Source organism: Colletes latitarsis, chromosome 14 (genome assembly GCF_051014445.1).
Source record: "Colletes latitarsis isolate SP2378_abdomen chromosome 14, iyColLati1, whole genome shotgun sequence".
NCBI classification, from domain to species: Eukaryota; Metazoa; Arthropoda; class Insecta; order Hymenoptera; family Colletidae; genus Colletes; species Colletes latitarsis.
The window spans coordinates 6,293,580-6,313,478 of NC_135147.1; the positions used below are offsets into that span (position 1 = coordinate 6,293,580).

The 19,899-nt window shown below is 55.0% G+C and overlaps 1 protein-coding gene across 1 annotated transcript in view; it reads right to left on the bottom strand.

Annotated features, from left to right (window-relative positions):
• Nucleotides 1-12,928, bottom strand: part of LOC143350221 (uncharacterized) — a 66,877-nt gene extending 53,949 nt beyond the window's left edge. The window contains exon 1 of the mRNA XM_076782172.1: nucleotides 12,472-12,928. Within this exon, the coding sequence (XP_076638287.1) occupies nucleotides 12,472-12,928 (457 nt within the window). The remainder of the gene's footprint in view (nucleotides 1-12,471) is intronic.
• Between the last annotated feature and the right edge of the window lie 6,971 nt (nucleotides 12,929-19,899).

Genomic DNA, 19,899 nt, shown 5'->3' on the forward strand with positions numbered 1-19,899 from the left:
AGCATGTAGCAGGCTAGTATGAAAGCTGTTGGATAGTAAGGTAGCAGTAGGCTAGTGAGCAACCAGCAAGCTAGTAAGCATGCAGTAAACTAGAAAGCAAACAGCTAGGTAGTAAGAAAGCAGTAACCTAGTAAGCAAGCAGGAAGCTTAGTAAGGAGGTAGTATGTTAGTAAGGAAGCAGTAAGCTTATATGCATGCAGTGTGCTAATAAGCGAGCAGGAAGATACTAAGGGAGCAGTGATCTAGAAAGCAACCAGGATGCTAGTAAGCAAGCAGTAAACTAGTAAACGAGCATGGACGTAGTAAGAGAGCAGAACGCTAGAAAGCTAGCAGTAAGCTATTAAGGAACCAGTAAGCTAGAAAGCATGCAACGGGCTGGTATGCAAGCAGTATTCGAGTTAGCTAGTAGCAAGCTAGAAAGCAAGCAGCAGGCTAGTAAGCATGCAGTAAGCGAGTATGCTAGCAGTAAGTAAGTAAGCAAGAAGTGGGCTAGTAGGCAGGCAGTGATCTAGTAAGGAAGCCGTATGCTATTAAGCAAGCAGCAAGCTAGTAGGCAAGCTGTATGTCAGTATCAAAGCAGCAAGCTAGTAAGCAAGAAGTAAGCTAGTATGCTAGCTGCGGGATAGCAAGAAAGCAGTATGCCAGTAAGCAAGCAATGAGCAAGTAAGCAAGCAGTGAGCTAGTAAGCGAGCAGGGAGCTAGTAAGGAAGCATTATGGTACTAAGCAAGCAGTAAGCTAGTAAGCAACCAGTAAGGTATTAAGCAAGCAGGAAGCTATGAGGGAAGCAGTATGCTAGAAAGCAAGCAGCGGGTTAGTAAGCAAGCTGCATGCTAGTAAGCAAGCAATAAGCCAGAAAGCAAGTAGCATGCTAGCAAGAAAACAGTTATCTAGTAAGCATGCAGTAAGCTAGTAAGGAAGCACTAACCTAGAAAGCAAGCAGCAGGCTAGTAACCAAGCAGGATGCGAGTAAGCTAGCACTAAGCTAGAAAGCAAGCAGCTGGCTAGTAAGCATGCAGTAAGCGAATAAGCTAGCAGCAAGGAAGTACGCATGCAGCAAGCTAGAAGACAAGCAACAAGCTACTAATCAAGCAGTAAGCTAGTAAGCAAGAAGTAAGCTAGTAAGCAAGCAGTGAACTAGTAAGCGAGCAGGGCGCTAGTAAGAATGGAGTATGCTAGTAAGCAAGCAGTAAGCTTGTAAGCGAGCACGGAGCTAGTAAGTGTGCAGAATGCTAGTATGCAAGCAGTAAGCTAGTGAGCAACCAGTAGGCTAGTAAGCACCCAGGAAGATAGAAAGGAAGCAGTATGCTAGAAGGCCAGCAGCGGGCTAGTAAGCAAGCTGAATATAGTATGCAAGCAATAAGCTAGAAAGCACGGATCTGACTATTAAGAAAGCAGTTATCTATTATGAAAGCAGTATGCCCGCAAGCAAGCAGTAAGCTGGTAAGCAAGCAGTAAGCTAGTAAGAATGCTATGAGCCAGTAAGCGCGCAGGAAGCTTGTAAGGAAGCAGGTTGCTTGTTAGCAAGCAGTAAGCTAGTAGGAAAGCAGTTAGCTAGTAAGCAGGTAGTAAGCTAGTAAGCAAGCAGTAAGCTAGCAAGCGAGCTGGAAGCTAGTAAGGAAGCAGCATGCTAGTAAGCAACCAGTAAGCTAGTGAGCAAGCAGCAGGCTAGTAAGAAAGCAGTTGGCTGGTTGGAGAGCAGGAGGATGGTGAGTATGCAGGACGCTAGTAAGGAAGCAGCAAGGTAGTAAGCAAGCACTAAGCGAGTAAGCTAGCAGTAAGCTGGTAAGCAAGAAGCAAGCAAGTAAGCGAGCAGGGATCTCGTAAGGAAGCAGTATGCTAGTAAGCAAGCAGTAAGCTAGTGAGCAAGCAGTAGGCTAGTAGGAAAGCAATTAACTAGTAAGAAAGCAGTGTGCTAGTAAGCAGGCAGAGAGCTAGTAAGCGAGCAGTAAGCTAGTAAGCAAGCAGTAAGCTACTAAGCAAACAGTAAGCTTGTAAGCGAGCAGCAGGCTAGTAAGAATGCAACAAGCAAGTAAGCAAGCAGTAGGAGAGTAAGCAAGCAGCTGGCTAGTAAGAAAGCAGTAACTTAAGGAGGAAGCTGGAATGTTGTAAGAAAGCTGTTTGGTAGTATGCAAGCAGTAAGCTAGTAAGCGAGCAGTAAGCTAGTAAGCAAGCAGCAAGTTAGTAAACAAGCAACAATCTTGTTAGCAAGCAGTAAGATAGTAAGAAAGCAGTATGCTAGTAAGCTAGCAGCAGGCTAGTAAGCATGCAGTAAGCTAGTAAGCAAGCAGTAAGCTACAACGCAAGCGGCAGGCTTGAAAGCAAGCAGTAAGCTAGTAAGCGTCCAGTAAGCTAGTAAGCAAGCAGCAAGCTAGTAAGCAAGCCGTAAGCTAGTAAGCAAACAAGAAGCTAGTAAGCAAGCAGGAACCTAGTGAGGAAGCTGTATGCTAGAAAGCTAGCGGCGGGCTAGTAAGCAAGCAGTAAGCGAGAAAGCAACCAGTAAGCTAGCAAGCAAGCAGTAAGTTAGTAAGCGAGGGGGAAGCTAGTAAGGGAGCATTATGCTAGTAATCAAGCAGTAAGCTATGGAGCAAGCAAGAAGCTAGTAAGAAGGAGATAGCTATTGAGCAAGCAGTAAGCTATTACGCTGCCAGTAAACTAGAAATCAAGCAGCAGGCTAGTAAGGCAGCTGTATGCGTGTGAGAAAGCAGTAATCAGGTAAGCATGCAGTAAGCGAGTAAGCAAGCAGTAAGCTAGTAAGCAAACAGCAGGCTAATAAAAAAGCAGTGTGCGAGTAAGCGTGCAGGGAGCTAGTAAGCAAGCAGCAAGCTAGCTAGCAACAGGTAAGCTAGTAAGCAAGCTGTTGGCTGCTAAGCAAGCAGTTGGCTAGTAAGAGTGTAATTAGCTTGTAACGAAGCAGTATGCTAGTAAGCAAGCAGTAAGTTTGTAGGAATACAGAAAGCTAGTAAGGAAGCAGTATGCTAGTAAGCAAGCATTAAACTGGTATGAATACAGTTAGCTAGTAAGAAAACTGTGTGCTTCTAAGCATGCAGCAAGCTAGCAAGCAAGATGTAAGCTAGTAAGCAAGTAGCTGTCTAGTAAGATAGCAATTAGCTAGTAAGGAAGCAGTATGCCAGGATGCCAGCAGTAAGATCGAAAGCAAGCACGCAAGCTAGCATGCAAGCAGGATGTGAGTAAGCTAGCAGGAAGCTCGCTTGCAAGCAGCAGGCTAGTAAGCACAGATTGAGCCAGTAAGCTAGCAGAAATCTATTAAGCAAGGAGTGAGCTAGTAAGCGTGAAGGGAGCTGGCAATCAAGCAGTAAGATAGTAAGCAAGTAGCAGGTTAGGAAGGATACAGTTGGCTAGTATGAAACCAGTAAGTTAGGAAGAGAGCAGTAAGCTAGAAAGCAAGCAACATGCTAGTACGCAAGCAATAAGGCAGTAAGCAACCAGCAAGCTTGTAAGCACGCAGTAAGGATCTAAGCAGGCATTGAGCTAGTAAGAGAGCAGTAAGATAGTAAGGAAGCAGTAAGCAGGTAAGCAAGCAGTAGGCTAGTGTCCCTCAGGGGCTGCCAGCCTTTCAGCTGCAGTACGGGCTTAACGAACCCGGGGTACCCGAGTCATACACACACCGTAAGCCTCCTGTTGGTCGTCACAACGACCCATTCACAATTCCCTATTGGTTTTGTGAATGGTACGTGACGGCAGGAGGAACGGGGGTCTTGGCTTAACCGCCTGGGCCACGAGTATGGCGACTCTATAAAATCGCCCTCCAATCCTAAGCTATGGTGCGCGGCGATGGGATGCATGGTTGGGGGAGAAGGCCCAATCCCAAGCGACCACCTCCGGGGAACCTGCCGAACCCCCGGAGTATTAGGCTTACCCGGGTAAGGCGGCTCTGCCCGGGTGGACCTTTATTTCCGACCATCTCGTGGGACTATTATGGACACAGAAAATAAAATGGGGATGGGGCGGGTTTTGTCGGTTGGGGAGGACGGAGACGGGGTTGGGGTTAGGGAGGCGGCGCTCGCGCCCCACTCAGCGCCAGGTCCGGCTTCGTGGAGGGTGGAGGAGGGCGACGAGACGGCGTCGGTCTCGTCCTTCTCCTCCAGCACGAGCCACATAGGCTCTAAGAGGAAGAGGACGGGGCAGGCCGACGTCGAGGTGGGCGGGGCGAAGAGCCCGTCGGTGAGGCTGAGTTGCCTCAGGGACGAGGTGACCGAGGAGATATCGGAGAGGATCTCCTCGTCCCTGAGGCGGGTGGAGAAAGTCGCCGCTGCCTGCGCCTTTAAGGGGCAGAAAAGCGGTGGCGCGGAGGCCCTGAAGGCCGCGGCGGAGGAAATGAGGGAGGCGGCGCGGGAGCTCAGAGGGCGGAACGCCCGTCTGCAGCTCCTGTTGGAGGAGGAGCGACAGGGGCGGAGGAGGGCAGAGGCGCTGTGGAACAGCGCGGCCCTCCCTCCCATCCTCCCTCCTCCTCCACCGCCGCGTCCCTCGGCGGAGGTAAATAAGCGGAGTGCGGCGGCAGTGGTGCGGAGCACCGCGGGCCCCTCCACCCGCACTCCGCCCGTGAAGAAGTCCCCGTCCTCCTCAGAAGACGATCTTCTGAGGAGGATTGGGGACATGATTGATGGCAAACTGGCCGCCTTCCGGGAGGAGCTCCTCGCCGGAAGAGCGGTCAGCAGGAAGGCGGTGCCTCCCCGACCTGTTCCGGTACAGTCGGGGAAGGCAAAGAAGGGCGGAGTGAAGGCTCCGCCCAGCGTTGCGGCACCAGGGCCCCGGGTCGCGACCCCCAAGGGGGGTGGTGTACCCGTGGTCGCGGTGGTCGCGTCCTCCACAGCACCCTCCCAAGGGGGGGGTGGCGTGGAGTGAGGTGGTGGGGCGGAAGGCGAAGCGGGCGGCGAGGAAGGCCTCGCAACCGCGGCCTCCGCCTCCGCCGCCGGCGGCCAAGGTAAAGGCCGCGAAGGTCGGGAAGGCACGACCAGGTCGTCCCCCAAAAACGGCAGCGGTGACGCTGACCGTTGCGCAGGGGGGCGACCTGACCCTCGCGGAGGCGATGCGGCTCGCCAGGGAGAATATCTCCCTGGAAGAGCTGGGCATCGCCTCCGTGAGGGCGAAGAGGGCCGTGACCGGGGATCTCTTGCTGGAGATCCCCGGTGCAGAAGGCGGCGCGAAGGCGGATCGTCTCGCCCAGAGGCTCCGGGAGCAGCTGGGCGAGCGAGGTGTCCGGGTCGCCCGGCCCACGAAGCGCACGGAGATGCGCGTTTGTGGGCTGGACGACTCCGTCAGCGCACAGGATGTGTCCCGTGCCCTTGCGAGGGCGGGGGACTGTCCTGTGGAGGACCTGCGGATCGGAGAGATCCGCAGGTCGCCCTCCGGCCTCGGGTCGGTGTGGGCCCGGTGCCCCCTCTCCGCCGCCCGTAAGGTGGCGGAATCCGGGAGGGTGTTGGTGGGGTGGGTTTCGGCGCGAGTGGAAATCCTCGCGCCGCGCCCGCTCCAGTGTCACCGCTGCCTCGAATTGGGGCACGTGAGGCAGTGGTGCACCTCGCCGGTGGACCGCAGCGGTCAGTGTTACCGCTGCGGTGCCAAAGAGCACCGTGCGAGCTAGTGCTCGGCGGCCCCCCACTGCCCGCTGTGTGCGGACATGGGGAGGCCAGCCGATCACAGGGTGGGGAGCAAGAAGTGCTCCCCCCCCCTCCCGGAAGGAGAGGAAGAGGCGGGCTGCACCGGCTCCGGTGCCGAGGGCGGTGGCATCGTCCTCCATGGAGGTGGACGGTGCTACGGGGACGGACGGCCGGGAGGAGGCTGGCGCGGCCATTAATTAATGCCGCCCCGCCTCCTCCTCCAGGCCAACCTCAACCACTGCCGCGCGGCACAGGACTTGATGTCCCAAGTCCTCGCGGAGTGGGGGGTTGGCCTGGCGGTCGCCGCCGAGCCGTACCGCGTCCCTGATCACCCTCATTGGGTGGGCGACGCGGACGGCTTGGTGGCGACGGTATGGGGAGGGGGCGACGGGTCCCCACCGTTCTCCTTGTTGGAGCGCGGTCGGGGATTCGTCGCCGTGGACTGGGGGGGAGTCGCTGTGGTGGGGTGCTACATTTCGCCCCGTAGCGGTCACGCTGCGTTCGAGCTGTACTTGGCCGAGGTCGCGGCATGCGTGCAGCGCTACGCGGCCCGGCCGGTGCTGGTCCTGGGGGATTTTAATGCCAAGTCGGTGGCTTGGGGATCCCCCAGGACCTCCGTTCGCGGCGGGATCCTGGGCGATTGGGCGGCGGGGCTCGACCTCCGGGTATTGAACCGGGGGTCGGAGCACACATGCGTGCGGCGATATGGGGGGTCCATCGTGGATGTTGGATTCGCGACCCCCAACGCCGTGCGCATGGTGTCGGGTTGGCACGTGGTCGCGGGGGCAGAGACACTCTCCGATCACCGGTACATCCGGATGGAGGTCTCTGCCGCCGCGAGTGCATCCCGACACGGCCGCCTGCGTGGCGCCCCACCACGCCGCTGGGCGCTTCGGCGCCTGGACAAGGACGCCCTGATGGCAGCTGCCCTCGCTGCAACTTGGCCGCAGGGAGCGGCCGAGTTGCCGAGCATAGAGGAGGAGGTCGCCCGGCTCGGAGCATTGGTCGCGGGTATTTGCGACGCGGCGATGCCTCGGGTCGGGCGGGCTTCTCCTCGCCGGGCGGTGTACTGGTGGTCGGACGCGATCGCGGAGTTGCGAGTCGCGACTGTCCGCGCCCGACGCCAGTACACCCGCGCGCGCCGTCGTCAACGTACAGGCGACGGCGTGGCGCGAGCGAGCGCAGCTGATGACCTGTATGGAGCATACCGCGTGGCGCGGGTTGCTCTGCAGGTCGCCATCAAACGGGCCAAGACCCGGGCATGGAAGGAGCTCCTCCAGACCCTTGATGACGATCCATGGGGGCGCCCATATAAGGTGGTGCTGAATAAGCTCCGCCCGTGGGCGCCCCCCGTCACCGAGGGTCTTGACCCCCGGCTGCTGGAGGACGTGGTCAATACACTCTTCCCAATTGGGGAGAGGGGACCGCGTCCTCCGGCGGCGGCGGCTGTCCCAGTGGAGTGGACGGCCGAGCTGGGGGTCACGCAGGAGGAGCTGGCAGCGGCCATCAGACGGCTCGGGGTTCGTAACACGGCCCCGGGTCCGGATGGTGTGCCCGGCCGGGTTTGGGTCTTGGCCCAGGGCGTCCTTGGGGCCGACCTCAGGCGGTTGTTTAACCGATGCCTGAGGGACGGGCGATTCCCCCCCAGTTGGAAGGTGGCGAGGATGGTCCTCCTCCGGAAGGAGGGTCGGCCCGCGGAGTCTCCCTCCGCATACCGACCCATTTGTCTCCTCGACGAGGTGGGCAAGCTCTTCGAGCGTGTGATTGCTGCCCGCCTCGTCGAGCACCTGTCGCGGGGTGATCCCGGTCTGGCCGACAGCCAGTTCGGTTTCCGGGGGGGCCGATCGACTATCGACGCGATAGGTCGTGTGAGGGCCCTCTCGGAGGCGGCCGTCTCCCGGGGAGGGGTGGCTTTGGCAATATCCTTGGATATTGCCAATGCCTTTAACACCCTCCCCTGGGAAGAGATAAGGAGGGGGCTCGAATATCATCGAGTCCCCCCTTGTCTCAGGGCGGTCGTCGGGGATTATCTCCGCGGCAGGTGGATCGAGTATCCGGGCCGGGATGGTGATATGCGGAGGGAGGTGTACTGCGGTGTTCCGCAGGGGTCGGTCCTCGGGCCACTCCTGTGGAACATCGCTTACGACTCGGTGTTGCGGGCCGGCCTCCCCGACGGCGTCAGCACGGTGTGTTATGCGGATGACACACTGGTGCTGGCCGTCGGGGCGCACTGGGGGATGGCCATGCGTCGCGCGGTGGAGGGGTCGCAACGCGTCGTCGACCGGATCAGGGTGATGGGGATGACGGTGGCGGTCCATAAGACCGAGGTGATTGCGTTTCATTCACCTCGGCAGGATCCGCCACCCCCTCTGATCCGGGTGGGTGGGGCTGACATCGAGGTGAAGCCCCAGATCAGGTATCTAGGGCTGATCCTCGATAGCCACTGGCGTTTCGAGCAGCATTTCCGCTGCCTGGTCCCCCGGTTGGAAAGGATAGTTGCGGCTCTGGGCCGGATCCTGCCCAACCTGGGGGGCCCGGCGGGCCGAGTTCGTCGCCTCTATGTGGCAATGGTCCAGTCGGTGGCCCTATACGGGGCCCCCGTCTGGGCGGACGACCTGGCTGCCTCCCGGCGCAGCATGACTATGCTGCGTCGGGTGCAGAGGCGCATGGCGCTCAGGGTCGTCCGCGGGTATCGGACCATGTCACATGAGGCGGCGACGGTTCTAGCGGGGATGCCGCCCATGGACCTGCTCGCGCGGTCGCACGCGGTGATGTACCGGCACCGCGTCGACCGTCGCGCGGGGGTGGGGGCGGCCCCGGGCGGGCAGGAACCTGCTTGGGGCGATTTGAAGCGCCAGGCCCGGCAGTCCGTGTTGCTCGCGTGGCAGGAGAGGCTGGCTCTGCCAACCGCGGGGCACCGGACTGTCGGGGCTGTTCGGCCACTCCTGAAGGAGTGGCTGGACAGAGGCCATGGCAGCCTCACCTACCGGCTGGCACAGGTATTTTCCGGGCATGGCTGCTTCGGAAGATACCTGTGCCGGATAGGGAAGGAGCGGACGGCGCGTTGCTGCCACTGCGACGCTGAGCAGGACACGGCGGATCATACCCTGGAGGTATGCCCCGCGTGGGAGGGGGAGCGCCGTGTCCTGGTCGGCGTCGTCGGGCGGGATGTCTCGCTGCCGGGCGTGGTGCGCGCCATGCTCGGCAGCGAGGAGAAGTGGAGGGCCGTGGCCTCCTTCTGCGAGAACGTAATGTTGCAGAAGGAGGCCGCGGGGAGGGAGCGCGAGCTTCAGCGGCGCGCTGAAGTTCGCGCTCGTGCGGTGGCCCGAGGTCGTCGCCCGGTCGCGAGGCGTCGCGGGCGGCCGCCTCGGCGTGGCGGATGACCTAGGCTGGGAGGGGGGTCCTGAGGGGACCTTCCTCCCGCCAGGCGGCGCCGGGTCGGACCGGTTGGGGGTAGGAGTGCCTCCCCCTACCGGTCCGACGCAAGGGGAGGCACCCTCGGCGGTCTGGTGCGGCCATGAACGCCCGGCCGCCGAGGGGTGGAAACGGGGTCGCGGGCGGTTGCGAGTTGGGGCTCGCAGCGGCCACTAAACGCGGCCCCGGGACGGATAGCGGCGGGATGGAGTGGCCCCGTCACGCCGCTATGAGGCAGTGTGTCTACTGGGGGGACCGATTGTCCCCCCGGGGGATGGGCGCGAAAGCGCGGGCACGGGGAGGATACCGGAAGAATGCTTCGAGCGATTCCCGGTATCCTCCCAAAGCGTGCCGAAGGGTCACCGTGGGGTTTTTAGTGGGTAGGTCCCGCGCCTGTCGTTGTACGGGCGCGGGGAATCCCACACACCCCTCCCACCTCTCCCCAAGGAGGTGGGAGGGAGTCTTTCGAAGATTTTCCCCACGACAAAAAAAAAAAAAAAAAAAAAAAAAAAAGCTCTTCGAGCGAGCGATTGCTGCCCGCCTCGTCGAGCACCTGTCGCGGGGTGCTCCGGGCCGGGATGGTGAAATGCGGAGGGCGGTCTACTGCGGGGTTCCGCAGGGGTCGGTCCTCGGGCCACTCCTGTGGAACATCGCGTACGACGCGGTGTTGCGGGCCGACCTCCCCGACGGCGTCAGTGCCGTGTGTTACGCAGATGACACACCAGTGCTGGTCGTCGGGACTCAGTGGGGGAGGGCCAAGCGCCTCGCCGAGGAGGGGGCGCAACGCGTCGTCGACCGGATCAGGGGGATGGGGATGACGGTGGCGGTCCATAAGACCGAGGTGATAGCGTTCCATTCACCTTGGCAGGATCCGCCACCCCCTCTAATCCGGGTGGGTGGGGCTGATATCGAGGTGAAGCCCCGGATGAGGTATCTGGGGCTGATCCTCGATAGCCACTGGCGCTTCGAGGAGCATTTCCGCTGCCTGGTTCCCCGGTTGGAGAGGATGGTCTCGGCTTTAGGCCGGATCCTCCCCAACCTGGGGGGCCCGGCGGGACGAATTCGCCGCCTCTATGTGGCAATGGTTCAGTCGGTGGCCCTATACGGGGCCCCCGTCTGGGCGGACGACCTGGTGGCCTCCCAGCGCAGCATGACGATGCTGCGTCGGGTGCAGAGGCGGATGGCGCTGAGGGTCGTCCGCGGCTACCGGACCGTGTCGCATGAGGCGGCGACGGTTCTTGCGGGGATGCCGCCCATGGATCTCCTCGCGCGGTCGCACGCGATGATGTATCGTCATCGTGTCGACCGTCGCGCGGGAGTGGGGGCGGTCCCGGTAGAGCAGAAACCTGCTTGGGGCGATTTGAAGCGCCAGGCCCGGCAGTTCGTGGTGCTCGCGTGGCAGGAGCGGTTGGCCCTGCCAACTGCGGGGCACCGGACAGTCGGGGCTGTTCGGCCACTCCTGTGTGAGTGGCTTGACAGAGGCCATGGAAGCCTTACTTACCGGTTGTGCACAGGTATTTTCCGGGCATGGTAGCTTCGGAAGATACCTGTGCCTGATAGGGAAGGAGCCGACGGCGCGTTGCTGCCACTGTGACGCCGAGCAGGACACGGCTGATCATACCCTCCAGGTATGCCCAGCTTGGGAGGGGGAGCGCCGTGTCCTGGTCGGCGTCATAGGGCGGGATGTCTCGCTGCCAGGTGTGGTGCGCGCCATGCTCGGCAGCGAGAGGAAGTGGAGGGCCGTGGCCTCCTTCTGCGAGACCGTAATGCTGCAGAAGGAGGCCGCGGGAAGGGAGCGCGAGCTTCAGCGGCGCGCTGAGGCTGGCGCTCGTATGGTCGCGGGCGGCGGCCTTTGCGCGGCGGATGACCCTGGCTGGGGGGGCCATGAGGGGAGCCTCCTCCCGCCAGGCGGCGATGGGTCGGACCGTGTGGGTCCGGCCCACGGGGAGGCACCCTCGGTGGCCTAGAGCGGCCATCAGCTCCAGGCCGCCGAGGGGTAGAAACGGGGTCATAGGCGGTTGCGAGTTGGGGCTCGCAGCCCGCCACTAAATGCGGCCCCGGGACGGATGGCGGCGGAATGGAGTGGCCCCGTCCTGCCGCTATGAGACAGTGTGTCTACCGGGGGGACCGTTTGTCCCCCCCGGGGATGGGCGCAAAGCGCGGGCACGGGGAGGATACCGGAAGAATGCTTCGAGCGATTCCCGGTATCCTCCCAAATCGTGCGGAAGGGTCACCGTGGGGTTTTTAGTGGGTAGGTCCCGCGCCCGTCATTCTACGGGCGCGGGGAATCCCACACAACCCTCCCGCCTCTCCCCAACGAGGTGGGAGGGAGTCTTACGAAGATTTTCCCCACGACAAAAAAAAAAAAAAAAAAAAAAAAAGTGTGCTCCGACCCCCGGTTCAGTAGTCGAAGGTCGAGCCCGGCCGCCCAGTCGCCCAGGATCCCACCGCGATCGGAGATCCCGCCGGATCCCCACGCCACCAACTTGGTGCTAAAGTCCTCCAGGACTAGCACCCGCCGAGCCGCGCAGAGCTGCACGCATGCCGCGACCTCAGCCGGGTACTGCTCGAACGCGTGTGACCGCTGCGGGGCGAGATGTAGCACCCTATCACGGCGACTCCCTCCCAGTCCACGACTCCCTCCCAGGCGACGAATTCCCAACCGCGCTCCAGGATGGACAAAGGTGGGGACACGTCCGCTCCTACCCATATCGCCGCCACCAAGCCGTCCGCGTTCCCCAACCAATGAAGGTGATCAAGGACGCGGTACGGCTCAGCGGCGACCGCCAGGCCAACCGCCCACTCCGCGAGGACTTGGGACATCATGTCCTGTGCCGCGCGGCAGTGCTTGAGGTTGGCCTGGAGGAGGAGACGAGGCGGCATTACTTAGCGGCCGCCCCAGCCTCCTCCCGGTTGTCCGTCCCCATGACACCGTCCACCTCCATTGTGGACGATGCCACCGACCGCGGTGCCTGAACCGGAGAGGGCCGATCCCCCTCTGCTTCGGGGGGGGGGGGAGAGCACTTTTTGCTCCCAACCCTGTGATTGGCCGCCCTCCCCATGTCCGCACATAGCGCGCAGTGACGGGCCGCTGAGCACTGGCTCGCGCGGTGGTCTTTCGCTCCGCAGCGGTAACACTGACCGCTGCGATCCACCGGCGAGGTGCACCACTGCCTCACGTGCCCCAACTCGAGGCAGCGGTGACACTGGAGCGGGCGCGGCGCGAGTATCTCCACTCGCGCCGAAACCTACACCACCAACACCCTCCCGGATTGCTCCACCTTGCTGGCAGCGGTGAGAGGGCACCGGGCCCACACCGACTCCAGGCCGGAAGGAGACCCGCGGATCTCTCCGACCCGCACGTCTCCATCGGGGCATTCCCCCGCCCTCGCTAGGGCACGAGTTACACCTCCTGCGCTGTGACCGAATCGTCCAGCCCACAAACGCGCATATCTGTGCGCATTATGGACCTGGCGACCCAGACAGCCCGCTGGCCCAGCTGCTCCCGAAGCTTCTGGGCGAGTCGGTCCGCCTTCTCCCCGCCCTCCGGTCCGGGGATCTGCAGCAGGAGATCTCCGGTCACGGCCCTATTCGCCCTCACGGTGGCGATGCCAAGATCGTCCAGGAAGATGTTCTCACTAGCGAGCTGCTCCGCCGCCGCGAGGGTCACGTAGCCCTCCTGCGCAACGGGCAGCGCCACCGCTGCCGTTTTGGGGTGGGGCGCCCCGGTCGCGCCTTCGCGGCATTTAAATTGGCCGCTGGCGGCAAGGGCGGAGGTTGCGGCTGCGAGGCCTTCCTCGCCGCCCTCCTCGCCTTCCGCCGGACCACCACGCTCCACGGCACCCCACCCCCTTGAAACGGTGCCATGGAGGGCGCCCAAACCCCCAACCTTCGCCATCCCCGACTGTACCGTTATTGATCGGGGAGGCACCGCCTTTTGCTATTATACAGTTTCCATGCTAGCTTACTGCTGGCTTACTAGCTTACTGCTTGCTAGCTACATTCCTGCTTTCCACGTAACTTACTGCTTTCTTAGTAACTTACTGCTCTCTTACCAGACGAATGCTTACTTACTAGCTTCCAGCTTGCTAACCAGCTTACTGCTTTGCTTCAAACTTCCTGCTTTGTTACTAGCTTACTGCTTGCATACTGGTTGCTTACTAGCATACTGCACTCTCACCAGCTTCCTCCTCGCTTACTAGCTCACTGCTTGCTTATTAGCTTACTGCTTTCTGACTACCCTGCTGCTTGCTTACCAGTCTACTTGATGCTTACTAGCTCACAGCTTGCGTACTAGGTTACTGCTTGCTTACTAGCTTCCTGCTTGCGTAAGAACTTACTGCTTTGTTACTAACTTACTACTTGCTTAATGGCTAACTGCTTTCATGCTAGCCTGCTGCTTGCTTACTAGATTACTGCTTCGTTACTAGCTCCCTGCTCGCTTACCAGCTCATTGCATGCTAACTAGCATACCGCCAGCTTACTCGCTTACTGCCTGCTTATTAGCCTTCTGCTTGCTTTCTGGTTTACTGCTTCCTTACTAGCCTCCTGCTTGCTTACTGCCTTAATGGTTGCTTACTGGCTTACTGCTCGCTTACTAGCATACTGTTTCCTTACTAGCTTCCTGCTTGCTTTCTAGCTCCTTACTCGCTTACCAGCTCACTGCTTGCTTACTAGCTTACTGCTAGCTTACTCGCTTACTGCTTGCGTACTAGCTTCCTCCTCGCTCACTAGCTCGCAGCTTGTTTACTGGCACATTGCTTGCTTACTATCATACTGGTTCCTTGCTAGCTAGTTGCTTTCTTACTAGCCTGTTGCTTGCCTTCTAGCTTACTGCTTGCTTACTAGCTTACTGCTACCTTACTCGCCTACAGCTTGCTTACTAGCCCGCTGCTTGCTTTTTAGCATAGTGCTTCCTTACAAAACTTAGTGCTTGCATACTAGATAACTGCTTATTTACAGGCCTGCTCCTTGCATTTTAACTTACTGCATGCTTACTAGCTAACTGCTTCCTTTCCAGTGACCTCCTTGCTTTCTCGCTTACTGCTTCCTTACTAGCTTACTGGTTGCATACTAGCTTACCTGTTGCTTACTAGCTTACTGCTTGCTTACTAGCAGACCTCTCCCCGGGGAGGGTCGCCCCCCCAGTCATGCTGCACTCTAATAGCGGAGTGGGGCACAGACGGTCGGACGGTGGAATTGTGGTATGTTGCACAACCGATCTTCGAAGAAATTCTCCTTGGAGATTGGGGAACATCCCATGGGAAGTTCTCTCGTGTGGCTGGGGGGAATCCGCATCCGGGAAGCCCTCAAGAAAGAAGCGCTCAAGCCGCAAGAGTCAAGGGGAAGGGCGAGAAGCAGTCGAGATTTCCTCATCCTCGAAGAAGTCTGAGTTCAGACGAAGTATTCCGAAGGTTACACCGGCGCCTTGCTCAAGGTTTTTGAGTGGTTTTCCTTGGGACGAAGGACGAATGTCAAGGCGCTGACTGTCTGATAAAGGCCACTCACGTAAATGTTCGACCTATAAGTTTATCTATTTTACAGACAGAGGTGTACAGGTTCGACGCGGCTTTGCGACAACACGGAGGTTAGGAGACTACGGGTGAAGTTGGTTGTTCGAACGAAACTTGCAGCGGTCTGAACGACCGCTCTGAAGGACGAGGGAGCAGTGTTGCGACTGTATGAAGATGCCGCGCAATACCGCGAAATTGCATCGTCGCAATGGTGTGAAGAGGCTTCGCGATGAGGTGAAGCTGCCGCACAAAACGAGCGGATGCGAGATCCCGAGCCTTCTGGTTACTGAGAAACCGGAAACGATTTGAAGAAGAGAACTACGATAGATCTCGTGACGAACGGACGTATTAAAAGCATCCTTGTCAATAAAGTTCTTAGTTTGCGTTACAGTAGTGTTACGTTGTGCTATTTTTGCTGTGTTAATTTTTCCGTATTATAATATGCGGCGTTCGACGAGTAATACTCCCCGCCGTAACACTCCCTTACTGCTTTCTTACTACTCTGCTGCTTGCTTACTAGCTTACTGCTTGCTTACTAACATACTTCTTCCTTACTTGCTTCCTGCCCGCTTACTAGTTCACTGCCTACTTACTGGCTTACTGCTTGCTTACAATCTTACTGCCTGCTTACTAGCTTACTGCTTGCTTACAATCTTACTGCCTGCTTACTAGCTTACTGCTTGCTTACTAGCTTACTGCTTGCTTACTAGCTTCCTGCTTGCTTACTAGCTTGCTGCTTGCCTTCTAGCTTTCTGCTTGGATACTAGCATACTTCCTCCTTGCAAGCGAACTTCTTCCTTACTAGCATGCTGCTTCCTTTCTAGCTTACAGCTTCCTTACTATCAAACTGCTTCCTTACTACCTTCCACCTCGCTTACTAGCTCACTGCATACTTACGAGCTCACTGCTTCCTTGCTAGTTAACTGCTTACCTCCTAGCATACTGCTTCCTTACTAGCTTCCTGCTCGCTTACTAGCTTACTGCTTGCTTACTAGCTAACAGCTGTCTTACCAGCTTACTGCTGGCATACTAGCTTATTGGTTGCTTACTAGCATACTGCTACCTTACTAGCCTGCTGCTTGCTCCCTATCTTACTGCTAAGTTACGAGCATACTGCTTGCTTACTAGCTAACTGCTTCCTTACTAGCCTATTCCTTGCTTTCTAGCTTACTGCTTGCTTACTAGCTTACTGCTTGGATACTAGCACACTGCTTGCTTACAATCTAACTGCCTTCATTCCAGCTCGGTGCTTGCTTACTTGCTCACTGCTTGCTTACCAACTTACTGCATGCTTACAAGCTTACTGCTTGCTTACAAGCTTCCTGCTTGCTTTCTAGCTTACAGTTTGCTTACTAGCTCATTGCTTGATTACCAGCTAACTGCTTTCTTACTAGCGTGCTGCTTTCTTCCTAGCCTACTGTTTGGTTACTAGCGTCCTGCATGCTCTCTAGCTTAAGGCTGGCTCGCAATATTGCAGCTTGCTTCCCTGCTTACAGCTTGCTTACTAGGTCACTACTTGCTTACCAGCTCAATGCTTGCTTACTAGCTTGCTGCTTTCCTTCTAGCTTACTGCATGCTTACTAGCATACATCTTTGTTACAATCGAACTGCCTCCTTACTAGCTTGCTGCTTCCTTTCTAGCTTACTGCTTGCTTGATAGCCTACTGCTTCCTTACTAGCTAGATGCTTTCTTACTACTCTGCTTCTTGCTTCCCAGCTAACTGGTTGCTTACTAGCTTTCTGGTTGCTTACTAACTTACTGCGTCCTTACATGTTTACTGCATGCTCAATTGCTAACAGCTTTCCTACTAGCCTGCTGCTGGCTTTCCAGCATACTGCACGCATGCTAGCTTGCTGCTTGTTGTGAAGGTTACTGCTTGCTTGCTATCATGCTGCTTCCTTACTGGCTTCCTCCACGCTTACTAGCTCACTGCTTCCTTACTAGCTTATTGCTAGCTTCCTCGCTTACAGCATGCTTACTAGACTGCTGCTTGCTTTCTAGCTTACAGCTTGCTTACCAGCTTACTACTTGCTTACTAGCTAACTGCTTTCTTACCAGTATACCGCTTGCTTACAAGATTACTGCTTCGTTCCTGGCTCCCTGCACGCTTACTAGCTCACTGCTCGCTTTCTAGCACACTGCTTCCTATCTAGCTTACTGCTTGCTTGCTAGCATACTGACTGCTTAATAGCTAACTGCTCCCTTACTAGCTCCCTGCTGGCTTACTAGCATTCTGCTCATTTACTAGCTCCCTACTCGCTTATTGGCTTACTGCTTGCTTACTAGCTTGCTGCCTGCTTTCTAGCTCTCTGCTTGCTCACTAGCATACTGCCTTCTTACTAGCTAATTGCTTCCTTACCAGCTTTATGCTTGCTTACTAGCTTACCGGTTGCTTACTACCTTACTGCTTGCTTTATAGTATTCTGCTTCCTTACTAGCTACTTGGTCGCTTACTAGCTCACTGCTTGCTTACTAGCTAACTGCATTCTTACTAGCCTGCCGCTTGCCTACTAGCTTACTGGTTCCTTACTAGTTTGCTACTTGCTTACTATCATACTGCTTCCTTACTAGCTTCCTGCTCGCTTACTAGCTCTCTGCTTGCTTACTAGCTTACTGCTTCCTTACTAGCTTCCTGCATGCTTACTAGCACACTGCTTGCTTGCTAGATTACTGCTTGCCAACCAGCTTACTACTAGCTTACTCGCTTACAGCTTGGTTACAGGCATGCTGCTTGCTTTCTAGCTTAATGCTCACTTACTAGCATACTGCTTCCTAACTAGCTTCCAGCTTGCTTACTAGCTCACTGCTTGCATACTAGCTTGCTGCTAGCTTACTCGCTTACTGCTTGCTTACTAGCTTGCTACTTGCTTTCTTGTTTACATCTTGCTTACTAGCATACTGCTTTCTTACTAGCTAACCGCTTTCGTAATAGCCTGCTGCTTGCTAACTAGGTTACTGGGTGCTTACTAGCATACTGCTTCCTTACCAGTGAACCGCTTTCATACTAGCCTGCTGCTTGCTTACTAGTATACTGCCTTCTTGCTAGCTAACCGCTTTCTCACTAGCCTGTTGCTTACTTACTAGCATTCTGGTAGCTTTCTAGCTTACAGCTTGCTTTCTAGCTCACAGCTTGCTTTCTAGCTTACTGCATGCTTAGTAGCATATTGCTTGCTTAGTTGTTTACCGCATGCTTACCAGCATACTGCTTTCTTACTAGCAAACTGCATTCTAACTAGCCTGCTGCTCGCTTACTTCCACGCAGTTTGCATACTAGCTTGATCCTTGCTTACTACCTTACTGCATGCTTAATAGTTAACTGCTTTCTTACTAGCATCCTGCATGCTCTCTAGCTTACGGCTTGCTACAAGCTTGCTGCATGCTTTCTTGGGAACTGCTTGCTTTCTAGCATACTGCTTCCTTATTTGCTTCCTGTTCGCTTACTCGCTCACAGTTTGCATACTAGTGTGGAGAAGGTAGTGGGATGCGGTGCCGAATAAAATTGCAACTTGTCGAAATATACTTTTTATTTTGTGGCGCGCACGCCGTATCCCGGCGTGTCTCTATTCGACGAGTTGTCTTACCCAACTAACTTACGAACTAACCATTCGTTCGCTCATGCCACATCGACATTCTTTATCTCATTCATTCCCAATTCTCTCACTCTAAACTAACGCTAAACATACGCACCCCTCGCGCATTCGACCAGACGCTCTAAACATTCTTTCGAACCCAAACACTCCGCATGCAATCGGACCCATTCGCTCGGACGCTCACGAAACTTAACCTAAACAGATGGCGGGACTCGGCGCCAGTTTGTCGCGTCACACTAGCTTGATGCTTGCATACTAGCTTCCTGCTTCCATACTAGCTCGCTGCTTGCTTACTAGATTACTGCTTGGTTACTAGCTTACTGCTTGCTTACTAGCTTGCTGCTTGCTGTCTAGCTTACTGCTTGCTTACTAGTGTAGGATTTAACGGAGAGAATATATTTGAGGAACAAATATACAAAGAATATTATTTTAATAAACAAATTAGGTACACACAAATTAGCAATTAACAATTAACAACACAAATTCAAATCACATTAATTGGCAACACAACTTATAATCACGTGTCTCTTTCACAATCACTCGTTTTCCACTCCTCGTTTTCTCGCTGTCCCTGCTTACCAATTCCTTCTCGAACAAAACACTGCCAAACCATTTGCACATAAATTAACATTAAACAAAACTACAGCGTGGCACAAATATTCAATACAAATCTCCTACATTCGGCCATACTGACCTCCATCCGCCTCGGATGAATATATCTTATATTTGGGATGTAATCCTTCCCGCCCATTTTGACATTCATCCGCGCCGGATGAGGTTTACAAAATAAGCCATGGTTTCATGTATTCTGCACATGTTGATGTTGCCGAAGGACCTTCATGGAAACCTACTTTTTCTACATCATACGTGTCGTTACATTTAACTTTTGTAATGCGATATGGACCTAGATACTTTGCTCGTAATTTTCGTCCTGGACCTAATTGTGCATGCTTGATAGCTACAAGGTTATCTACTTCATACCTAACGCCTTTTTTCCTTTTTCGATTATATGTTTGACGATTTTCTTCCTGCACTTTAAAAAGTTGTTCTTTAGCTCTTTCACGTAACTCGTTTCTGTTTTCATTAAATTGAGATAAGAATTCCTGTTCGACAAGGTCTTTTAGTTTAATATCAGTTTCATCATACATTTTTACCGCAAATAATAATTCAAACGGTGTCATATAGATACTTCTCTGAAAAGTTGAATTTAGCACGCGTTGTAATTTATCTATATGCTTATACCATTTCGTAGGATCATTAATTGAAAGCTTTGTCAAAATCGGAATAATTGTTCTATTTAATCTTTCTACTTGACCATTAGCTAGCGGTGAGCCTGCTGTTATTTGTAAGCATTTAATATTTTCTTTCACACAATAATCTTTAAATTCTTTCGAAGTAAATGCTGTACCTCGATCTGATATAATCTGTTGTGCACTTCCAAAATTTTTTTTTTGTACATCTAATTTACATAAGACTTCTCTCGTCGTCGTCGACTTTGTCGGATACAACCAAATAAACTTAGTAAAACTATCAATAATAACAAAAATATGATTGTAACTTTTGCTTGTAGTATCTAATGGTCCTAAATGATCGATATGATATGTATGCAATGGAATATCAATTTTTGTAAGTGGATGTAAGGAACCTTCCTGTTTGCCCTGTTTGTAATTTGCCATAATGCACGGAACACAACTAGAAATATATTGCTGAATCTTTTTTTCAAGATTAGGTATATAATAATCTTGTTTTATAAATTCCTCTGTAC